The 12,092-nt window shown below is 39.1% G+C and overlaps 1 protein-coding gene across 1 annotated transcript; it reads right to left on the bottom strand.

Annotated features, from left to right (window-relative positions):
- Nucleotides 1–3,925: 3,925 nt before the first annotated feature.
- Nucleotides 3,926–11,915, bottom strand: casp3a (caspase 3, apoptosis-related cysteine peptidase a). Its single transcript, XM_040023782.1, has 6 exons — nucleotides 11,607–11,915; nucleotides 11,106–11,245; nucleotides 6,467–6,595; nucleotides 6,155–6,330; nucleotides 5,949–6,057; nucleotides 3,926–5,833 (listed from the first exon to the last, which is right to left on the bottom strand). The coding sequence occupies exons 1-6, from the start codon at nucleotides 11,669–11,671 to the stop codon at nucleotides 5,604–5,606; spliced, it is 849 nt and encodes a 282-aa protein (XP_039879716.1). The 5' UTR covers nucleotides 11,672–11,915; the 3' UTR covers nucleotides 3,926–5,603.
- Between the last annotated feature and the right edge of the window lie 177 nt (nucleotides 11,916–12,092).

The following is a 12,092-nucleotide window of genomic DNA, read 5'->3' as shown; positions in this document are numbered from 1 at the left end:
ACCCCAAAAAAGTAGGACACAGCCATGTTTACCACTGTGTATCATCACCTCTTCTTCTAAAAACAGTCTGTAAACGTTTGGAAACTGAACAGGGCAGCTGCTCAGTATCATCGTATTCTCTTATAAAATAGGATTCTGGTTACTGAACAGTCCTGGGTCTTAGTTGTTGTATTTTCCCTTTCATGCTGTGTTTTGAGTTGGTGTAAGACCTGAACTACAGTCAGGCCAGTTCCACACCTGGACTCTTGTACTGTTAATGTTATGTGTTGTAATAGCTGCAATGTGAGGTTTAGCATTGCTGAAATATTGTCCTGATGAAAAAGATTATATCTGGATGAGACCACGTGATTCTCCAAAAACTGCATATACCTTTTAGCACTGATGGTATCTTGGTGTAAGCAGCCAATTTAATAGGTACTAACACAACCCTATAGTATAAGAGATGCAGGCCTTTGAATTAATAACAAGTTGGACTATGGTCTCTCTCCTCTTTACTCTGGAGGATTTGGCATCCATGTTTTCCAAAAAGAATTTCAGAATTTGATTCATCTGTCCACAGAACAGTTTCCCGATTGCATCACTGCATTTCAAATGTACAGAGATGATGGTAGTGTTTCTGGATTGTCTTCTTGTTTGCATCATAGAGCTTTAACCTGCAGATGGCACAATGAACTGTGTTCACAGACAGTAGTCTCTGGAAGTGTTCCTGAGCCCATGCAGTGTTTTTGATGACAGAATCACACCTGTTTTTAATGTAGTGCCACCTGGGGGCCTGAAGATCACCACAAGATCACACTGAGTTTTTATATATTGTCCCTTGCACACAGACATTTGTCCACATTCCTGGGATTCTGTAATGAAATTATGTATGGTAGACAAATCGTTGCAATTTTATGTTGTTAAACGTCATTCTGAAATTGTTTCACAATCTGTAGATGCTCAATTTTCAGCTCATCGCTACTTCTGAGAAACTCCGCCTCTCTAAGATGCTCTTTTTACACCCAGTCATGTTGCTTGGCTACTGCCAAATTAAAAAATTATAAATGAGATAATATTTGTCTAAAGTTATATTTTCTCAGTGTAAACGTTTGATTTCTTTTCTATGTTCTATTGTGAAAATAAATATGTGTTTAACAGATTTGCTACTCATTACTTTCTGTTGATATTTACAATTTACACATGGTTTAATTTTTTATAACTATACAGAACACACATAGACTTTCACATAAAACATTAAAAACAGATAAAACACACAACACAATATGTAAAACATAAATGGTCATCAGTGCCGTTTATCACTGCCACAGAAAACGTAGTGTGCACCGGACTGAAACAATAATGATTACAGTTAGACTCCAGATATATATCTGTCTGTATGTTAACAAAGTGGACCACTGCAGAGACGAGTTTCCTCTATATAGTGTTACAAATGCCTTATTATTATGCAATCCAACAGTACCATAAAATAAACTATCAAAATGTACCATATATCATGCACTTGCTGAACATTAAGCCATTAGATAGCCAGGTCTATAAGATTTTGGACAAAGCAAGTCTTGCACGGTTTTTGCAGGTTTGCCTGCGTGAATTTTAAACCAAACAATTAAGGTGTGACTGAAGGGCAGATTTAAATGAAGATGTTTAACAAAAAAATCTGAAGTAACTGCTTGGGTATTACAGACATTTTTATAGACAAAAATTGTACAGTTGACTGTCAAGTAGATTTATATTTTTTTCATGTTTCCTTGTGATTTCTTTACAAACCAAGCAGATAAAAAATGTGGATATGATTCGAAGTGTTGAATTTGTGTTTGGTAGCTCAATATGAAATCCAAAGAGATGCTGATGCAACTGGAGGAGGACATCATTAGGCTGAAAAACACAATAAAAGAATCAGAGAGACTGCAAAAGCTCCAGGAGTGGCCAAATAGACAATCGGGTACATTCTTAAAAGGAAGGAATGCACCGGCCTGCTCAGCAACACCGAAAGGCCTAAAAGACCACAGAAGACAATTAAAGTGGAGGAGTGCTGAATTCTTTCCTTAGTTAAAAAAAATTCATTCACCACAAGACAACACTTGTAAGGAGTTGAGTCATAATATTGCAAAACTCAACAAATTAAGAGATGTCCTTATGAATGTAAATAGAGAGGGTTTACAACAACCACTGGTGACAATTATCACCAGGAAGGCCAGATGTCTGAAAATATCTAAAAGAGGCTTTGCAGTTCTGGGTGGAAATAAATCTATGGGCAGATGAAACCAAGATGAACGTTTACCAGAATGACTGGAAGAGAAAAGTATGGAGAAATAAAGGAACACTCGTGTTTATTAATGACCTGACTGCTGATAGACGGGATCCTCCAGGACATAATGCCCTGATGTTGTCAGGCATGGATAGAACCAGGTGGGGGTGAAACTACTGAGTATTATCTTGAATTACTGCAAGGATTTACATCAAAAATGATGAGGCTGCCACAAATTTTTTTCATTTTTATTTTTGGTTTGCCTGAGAATTCGGCCTATTCCTAACACATTACACTGTCCATATCAGTATAGGTATCCAGCATGATTTGAGATCTGAAGTTTTTAATGTGTTCCTTTAATTTTCTTTGAGTAGTGTTTGCCCAATTCCTGACTTTTTTTGGCACCTGTCACATTTTTCAGAGCAAACAAATTTTAATATTATAGGAAAATAACATGCAAAATAAGAAAATGTAGTTTTTAAATGATGATTTCATTTATTAAAGGAGAAAAGCTATCGAAACCTACCTGACCCTTTCTAAAAACATGATTACCCTGTAACCTTAATAACTGTTTGTGCTACCTTTGGTAGCAAGAACTGCAATTAGCTATTTGCAATAACTGACAGCGAGCAGTAATGGCCTTTTTAAAGTCGCGCAAAAGAATTTCAATCAGATGCCAGTACAGGTTTTGGAGTGGGAACGCTTTGAGGTGTTTTGGTTTTTGTTTGTTTGTTTTCTGGAGCCCTTTGTCCTTAAGTAGCAAAGCAGCTCCAGACCATCACACTATCACCACCATGTTTGACTGTGGGTGGTGTTATTTTTATGAAATGCTGTGTTAGTTTCACATTAGATGTAGCGGGACTCAAGCCTCCCAAAAAAGTACAGAAAAAAGTAGTCCACAGAATATTTCCCCAAATGTCTTGGGAATCATCAAGGTGTTTTTCTGGTAAATGGTGATCTATGACATGGATGCCATTTTTGTTTATTCTCTTTCTTATTGCTGAATCATGAACTCTGACCTGAACTGAGGTGAGGCCGGCAGTTCTTTAGATGTTCTGGTTCTTTTGTGACCTGATGAGTTGTTGATGCGCTCTTGGAGTGATTTTGGTCCTGGGAAGGCTCGCCACCGTTCCAAGTTTTCTCCATTTGTGGAAAATGATCTCATCGTGGTTTAGTGGAATCTGAAAGTCTTAAATGGCTATGTTGGGGGAGGGAAATTACTTTTTATATCATACAACACAGTGAATCTAATCACTGCAGCTAGAAATTATTACTTTAGGTTCAGTTATGCCATATTTATTTATACTATTAGTTTCAGGTATCAAGGTTAAGATAAAGCATTTTAATCACTGTCGATTGTAAATGTATAATTCACTTGTTTGTGGGAGCAGTTTCAGTAAAGTGCATTTGTGCTCAAGACAGTTTTATCTGGCCCTGGGTCTCAAGTTCCGGTGGTTCAGTTTTTCTCACCTACAGGCAAATCTGGAGAAATCCTGCATATTTAAACTCAAGGCATCGTAAAAGCGGATCTTTTACTGTTGTTTCAGGTTAGCTCTTGTTATGATACTATGAAAAAACTGGAACGAGTTTGCCAAGAATGTGTCAAAAAATGGGTTTGGTAATCTTTGGTGCTATGAATATTCTTGCAACGGATGAGCCAAAACTAAACAATGAAACCAATTCCACAGCACAGAATACAAAGTGGTCTTTATTTTGCGTGAAAGACAGTACATCAACCTTACATCACAGCTGCTTACAAAATCATGATTTTACAAAAAAGCCAAATTGAGAAGTGCGTGTCAAACATGCAACGATGAATTATTTTAACAGCGTAAGTGACACATACAGCTGGCTTGCTGTACATAAACAATTGCATTCTCATGATTTGTCACATGTAAAAACAGCATCAATGTGCAATCAAACTGTGCTTCATCTCTTATCAATTAGTTGATATTCATGGTGACATGAGTTTTGCAGAAGAACTTTTACTCAGTTTGCTTGTGGTTATTAAGAAAATTGCATCACTGAAGTACAAAATGTCTTTAGTAAATTTGCATTTCATTATTAATTATTAATTTTAAAAAAAGCCACCATGAATGTTTCTTTAAGGCTGCAACCAAAAGCTTTTTTCCATCAATATTCAATATTTCTTTTACTGGCTCATTGTTTGTGGAAAAAGGCACATCACTGATCCCTGAAGCCAAAGTGAACATATTCAAAGATCATGTTTGGTCTGACCAAACCTCTTAAGTTTAGGGGGAAAGGATGGTACTACGCTTTGTGTCTACACAAGATAAAAAACAAAGTGAAAGTATCACCTGTCTGAACAAATCCGTCTTTGTAGTTCTGGTTGTCTGGCAAATTAAACTAACCACATCCTGAAATGTCTAACACTTTGCACCGTGGACTGCCTATGAGGTTAATCGGCCCAGTCAAGAAGCCATGAAAAGAGTAGTGAAATAAAAAAAAGTTCAAGTATGTCTAACGTGTTAAAATATGGCTCAAAAAACAGCATTGTGCGGATTGCTGAGCACTTCCCATGCAGGCTATTAAACCCGTTTCCCCATCAAAGATTTTCACAAGCAAGAGAAAGAAATCGACCTTTAGAAAAGAAAAAAAGAAAAAAACCCAGAAAATTAAAAATGTAATTCTGAGCTTTCTCACCCACATACATTTAACTTACAGGATGCTCTTGAATTTGCTACATAATAATTTACCCACCAGGTTCAGGTGGTGTTTTCATTCAGGCTTTGCACAACGCATCAGGTACCGATCCAGTGAATGACATCACTCACACAGCAATGGAGACAAATAAAAATGTAAATAGAGACGAAAACAAAAAAAGATAGACCGTCATCGTGCTTAGACACTTAAGTTACAATAGACTCCTCATGTATGAGATATTGTTGCTGGTGGACAATCAGCCCATCTATGGTTTCATGATTACACAAAACGCAGAAGGTCAAACTTCCTATCAAACTGGCTCACAACAGTGTTCCCTGAAATGTGCAGTGTAAACAGCAAAAAGGCATCTACGTGTAACACACTCAGCCCGGAAATTCAAGCTGTTATTACTTGTAGACATCTGTAGGTTTTATGTCATGTTGGTATGTGAAAAATAACCTTCCTTTTGGTTAAAGGGCCTGCTGCTGGGAGAAAAGTGAATGCCAGACTTAAATAACTACTCAACACTGAATAAACTTAATAATGCCAAGGTGGTGAAGCATCACTGACATTTGCATCGTGTCTGCCCTCCAAGCAATATGAACGTTAGAAGAGATATTGAGTTGCAAAGTGTACATTTAAATAAAAAAAAAAATTCTAGCACTCCCAAAGCCTTTCTTCTACTTTTCTGACATTAACGAGAAAAATACATCTCTTTGGTCAGCATCGACACAATACAGGGGATTTGTTTCTTTGCATGAAACCCCGGAGAATTGGAGGCAGACTCAAACTCTACTGCCACCTTGTGGTTCACTCGGGTCATGATGTGCAGGATCTCCAGTTCTTTTCCGTACTTGCTGATCATGTCGCACACCGACTGGATGAACCAGGACCCAGTCTGAGTATTCCTCCATGAGTAGTAACCTGTGTGTAGATGAGTCATGGGATATGCTTTGTTCAAATGCAATATTTCTTAAAGGAAACAATATGCAAGCATGCAAAAACAAAGACAAGAAAAAGGAAAGGCCCTTATTTTAACCTGGGGCAGTGGAGAAGGCGTAGAGGAAGTCTGCTTCCACAGGGATCTTAACACCATCAGTTCCGCTGTCTGTTTCAATGCCTGGATCCAGATTTGTACCTCTGCAAGCCTATTCAATGTCAACACATGCACAAAAAAAGAAGCAGTGTTCGTTTACAGGTTTGCAGGTTAGAGGAAGTGGACTAGAAGAGAAACCACCACGGTACCTGGATGAAGAAGAGCTTGGGTTTTCCCGCCAGTGATTTACAGCGATCGCCTCGAAAAAGTGAAGTTAGGTGTTTGAGCGCTACTGAGCCGTCCGTGCCGAAGAACAAGTCTTCATCCCCGTGACTCAAAAGAACGCAGACAAAAGAGGCTGAGTTGCTGTGATCTTCCTTGGATGCTTAAAAAAAAACAAAGAGATGGATAAATGAATACACGTACAGCTGATACATAACAAAAGCATGTGAAAAGAGTCAGTAGCATGAGGCTTATTTTTAATTTTACGAGTAGCAGTGGGAGGTTTAAATCATTCTCACCAGCAGTTAAAACGTTCATTATCTGATCAACTGTCTGGTCATTGTACAGCTTCACATGATAACCTAAATTTTTAAAGACTCTCATGGCGTTGCCTGCATCCACGTCAGTACCGTTTCGCTGATTCATGCCTGCAACACACAAAACCACAATTCTGGTTACTTCAACATGAAACCATGTGCAAGACAAATCAACATTTCCTACTTCTAAGTGTACAAACAAACAATATAAATGGAGCGCATTTTGATTTAGCTTTTCCACATGACAGCCGGGCATGAGAAACCTGACTGGATGTAGCAGGAGGGAGGTGTACTGCAGCTAAACAGCAGCAGATGGTAGAGATGTTGTGGTAAACTTCAATTTCTTCTTTTAACACGCTTCTAAGTGTTGTACAAAACCACATTATCGGTCCGTTTTATATTGGATTCTGTTGGTACAAGGTTTTTTTTGCCACTGGCAGGTCAGCATTAGCAGCATGTGCTGTTCGGTGTGCTAGACTCAAGCGAAGCAGGAGCGAGTCTGCATGGATCTACCCAATGACTTTGGTGTTTACAGGCGCACCTATTCTTACTAACACATGATCTCCGCCCATCTTGAGCAGCAATGAGCCAGAAAATAACAAAACCTACACAGCTGTAAAGAAACGAAAAAAAAGACTGCTTTACAGTCACACTGTCAGGGCTTATTCGTCATGAGGCACCTGAACAGAAAAAGAGTTTTGTTATTGTTCAGGTAACACCTGCTCCTTTCTGCTAACTAAACGACGAAGTACAGGATCAACCACTACTGATGTTTACTTGACTCGACGTGTTTGCTCTGAGAACATCGAGATGCATGTTGAATACGCAGTCATGTGTGCCCTTTTAGTCCTGCCAGACAAGTTTTCAAAAACACAAATCTGATGGAATATTAAGACCATCACAGGACGTTTGTAAAGACAGATGTAGAAGCTGACTGAGACTGGGGGGTTTGGGGGCACTTCTGATTTTTAGAGGGCAAAAAAAAAAAAAAAAAAAAAAAAAAAGAGATATTCCCATTTCAGTAGATACAAATAACACATGGCTATACTGACAAAGATAAATGAAAAGCTGCCATTTGATGTTTATTTTGATGTTTATTCATTGCTATCACGTAAGGGACCTGAGACCTGTATATCCATCAGTATAGTCAGGTGTACATCCTGGGCTTTCTGGCTTTCTTTTCAAAATGATGGGCAAAACTTTGATTCAGTGTCCTCAATCGTTGGCAGTAGGAGTTACTAATTCCTGAGTACTTCACTTTTGTTTCACATTAGATGTAGCAGGACTCAAGCCTCCCAAAAAAGTACAGAAAAAAGTAGTCCACAGAATATTTCCCCAAATGTCTTGAGAATCATCAAGGTGTTTTTCTGGTAAATGGTGATCTATGACATGGATGCCATTTTTGTTTATTCTCTTTCTTATTGCTGAATCATGAACTCTGACCTGAACTGAGGTGAGGCCGGCAGTTCTTTAGATGTTCTGGTTCTTTTGTGACCTGATGAGTTGTTGATGCGCTCTTGGAGTGATTTTGGTCCTGGGAAGGCTCGCCACCGTTCCAAGTTTTCTCCATTTGTGGAAAATGATCTCATTGTGGTTTAGTGGAATCTGAAAGTCTTAAATGGCTATGTTGGGGGAGGGAAATTACTTTTTATATCATACAACACAGTGAATCTAATCACTGCAGCTAGAAATTATTACTTTAGGTTCAGTTATGCCATATTTATTTATACTATTAGTTTCAGGTATCAAGGTTAAGATAAAGCATTTTAATCACTGTCGATTGTAAATGTATAATTCACTTGTTTGTGGGAGCAGTTTCAGTAAAGTGCATTTGTGCTCAAGACAGTTTTATCTGGCCCTGGGTCTCAAGTTCCGGTGGTTCAGTTTTTCTCACCTACAGGCAAATCTGGAGAAATCCTGCATATTTAAACTCAAGGCATCGTAAAAGCGGATCTTTTACTGTTGTTTCAGGTTAGCTCTTGTTATGATACTATGAAAAAACTGGAACGAGTTTGCCAAGAATGTGTCAAAAAATGGGTTTGGTAATCTTTGGTGCTATGAATATTCTTGCAACGGATGAGCCAAAACTAAACAATGAAACCAATTCCACAGCACAGAATACAAAGTGGTCTTTATTTTGCGTGAAAGACAGTACATCAACCTTACATCACAGCTCAATCGTTGGCAGTAGGAGTTACTAATTCCTGAGTACTTCACTTTTGCTCAGAATTGTAGGAGATTCAGACTTATCGCAGTGTGAGGGATGAGATATTAGAGCAAGATGAAAGGTCAGAGAAGGACACACCAGCTTTCGAGGAGCCTGAACTCGAACGCAACGATGGCACCAACCATCCGTTACAGTTTTAGGGCTCTGAACAATTTCAGAGAACATAATCAGCTAAAAGTTTGATTTCTTAAACTATTTAATATGCGCCGATTAATGATATATTTGCTAAAAGTGCATTAAAATGCATTGTTCCTTTCTCTGTCATTTACATTTCAACCCCATTGAAATGAGGTTAAACCTTTTTTCTTTTTTTAAAACAAGAACATGAAAACAGGACAACACAGCCCACAACCACCAAGCCTGGAGGCCCTCTGATTACCTCAAACAGTAAAACAGCAAACAGGTTTTTGGAAAGACAAAAAAGAAAAAGTTAGAGAACACAAACCAGAGGGAAAGGTTAATCTCTGAAAGTAAATGGAAAAAAAGCCAGTATCACGCAACCAGTATAATGACCTGAGCCTCAGAAAATGATAAAGAACTCTGTGCCAACACCCAAAAGTAACACTATTTCATTCCCAATAAAATCTACATTTTGAATATTCTCAAACAAAATACTCCACAGCAAATGTTGAACAGGAAGAGGAACTGATCAGCATACTCTCTTGTGGTGCCAGTCATCTTATAGATCACACCCATGCCTTGCGTGCCTGATCATACTTTGAGTCATGTGTCTGAACTTGCTGATGAGCCAGCTGACAGTACGCTGACAGTAAAATGTGCTGGCAGCTCCCGAAACCTACTGTCATCAAATGCAAGGATACTTAACACGTAAACTGCAACAGATCCAACCAGAACATCTAATAAACCTGCAGTGAATGGAGGAAATAGGAATCCACAGCATTAAGGTTAAACCTTCCACACCTATAAACTCTCAAAGGTGTAGAAGTGAGATGAATCACCTGGTTTCTGTCCTACATAGAGAATAGAGGAGAAGAGAAGCCACACTTTAGCACTGCCTCCACAGCGTGGGCCATTACTGCATAGAGTTCAAGCCTCAACGCAGTGATGCGACATGTTACCAAGGGAGAGCTTAGCATTGCAAATAAGCCCTAACAAACACTTGTCAACAGGCAGATGAAACATGAGCCTTTAGCCTCAACACACACTCATACAACAAGGTGGCATCACCTCACATTTAATACTCAAAGAAGTCCCCTCCTCCAGCTTTCTACCATGCACACCCCTGTGTCAAAGGCGTCTAGTAAAAATGGGGGGGTGGATGTATTGTCAATAGAAACACTAGTATGGGAATGACATGGGCATATTTGACACCTAATTAAAGTTTTAACAAAGAAAATTTGAGACAATGGATCCATTACCCAAAGTTAACCTTTACCATTAGTCTGGATTCACTTCCCTATGTAAATAGTTAACTCGGTGCACCACCCATACCTGTTTTTATTTACTAAGCATGAAGAAAACAAAGCAAATACATTTTCTAATGTGTTAATACAGCAACTGGTTTCAACAGTTGTGCAAACATTGTCCTCTATATCAGCTTTGGTCTCTGTATCACTAGTTTATTACTTCAAGTAAGGGCCCTAACTTGGCTGAACAACAAAGTGCAACAAGAGCAAAACTGAGCTAATAAATAACCTGTAACCCACATAGTGGTTGCTTTTTTGTCCAGAGCCATAAAATATCTTGCACTGAACTGGTTGTAATATAAATTGCTAAAGCCCTGAACTCCAGCAGCACAATTCCCACACACACATCCCAACACTTTAACACGTTTTAAGACCTTCACGTCAAATGTACATCCATACTGGAGTGGTTTATGCATTCTCTTAGGAAAGGAAAGGTCACTGGTTTGATTCCAGTCGAAGACACAAATCCCTTCGGGGTTGCGTCAAGTGTAAAAACTCTGCCAAATCAAACATGCGGAGCTCCCTGCTAAAGTAACCCTTTGTGACAAGGGAGCTCTAGGTCAATTTTTATGTCTAAAGTGCATAATGGAGTTCAGTAGATCCAAGTTAAATTATGAACTGTATGCATGCAGCAGAACCCCGATGAGCTATTTTGCATGCATAGTTCCAAAATTAAAGCCTTAATTTCTTCACCCAACTCATCTATATTATGCAGTGCTGGTCAAATCATCGCACATTTCACCTAAAGAGAAATGGATCATCAGTTTGTCTAATGTTACACACGTTAAATGTCACAGACCTGCTGTATATACCAAGTGTAGCTCTACAGCTTCTCACATATGTGACATTTTATCACCTTTCGATTTGCGCCTGAAACTGAATCAGGAAGATTAATTTTAGATGTTACTTACAGCTGTTTCGTTTCGAGTTTAAATTTCAGAAACTAACAGACCGCCCAAATGCTCACCTGTACTCCTGTCAAAGTTCTTGTTGTTGATGATGATACACTGGCCAATTCTGGGGAAATCGAGGCGGTATCTGAAGCTGTGTGACTGGGGCTTGGCATCCACGTCCATGGGGACAGAAGCAGACGAAGAGCCCGCTGATCTGACGGACAAGCCAACATTTAGTTTAGAAGTTTAATGTGTGATTAGAAACTCAGCAAATAATGCACGTCAGAGAAATGCTCCTGTAAATAAAGAAAGAAGCATGCAAAGATTGGACTACAGTTGCAGCTCCGTTATATCAAACGATCAAATAGCGCAATGTTAAAGTACAGCAGAGCGTTAATACAGCAGTAAAAAAGGAGAAGGAGAAGAAGAAGAAGAAGAAAAAAAAACGAGCGGCTGTGATCTTTGAGGTCAAGGACGACAAACGGTTTCACTCTTACCGTGAACCTTCAACAGGCTATGAACACAATAGATCGCAACACATAAAGATCGCTAACTAGCTTAATCCAGTGACTCACTGTTTTCCGTTGCCTGGCTTTGCGTCTGTATCGTCCACTCCAGGTCCGGATCCGTTTTCCGACATTTTTCACAAGCAAGTACTTAAACGCTAACCAAACAAATTCACGCTCTCTATGTGACAAAGAGAAGGCCTCAAAATGCCCAGTCGTGCTCTGGCAGCGGATGTTCTCCCTTTACTGCTGCTGTGTGGTCCTGAGGGACTCTCTGCTGACTGGTAAACAAAAGATGCTGATGTCACTCAGAGATGCGCTCGTTTTACGTTCAGGGGCGTGCCGAGACGAGAACAGCTACAAACGTCCACGAAACGACTTCTCCAGACGCAAACAACATACGTTTGATCACTGAATTTAACTAACAATCGACCCTAGGCGTTTCACAATAACAGAAATATAATTTAATTCGGGTTCTTACATTTTATTTTTATTTTAACTCGTGTAATACAATCACTGGCTACTTTGTTGAGTACACCCATTCAACCACAATCT

This window comes from Simochromis diagramma, unplaced genomic scaffold, assembly GCF_900408965.1.
Source record: "Simochromis diagramma unplaced genomic scaffold, fSimDia1.1 OVJJ01000302.1, whole genome shotgun sequence".
In the NCBI taxonomy this organism is placed as follows: Eukaryota; Metazoa; Chordata; class Actinopteri; order Cichliformes; family Cichlidae; genus Simochromis; species Simochromis diagramma.
Note: the sequence above shows the minus strand (reverse complement) of the source record. Positions and strands in the feature narration are given on the sequence as shown.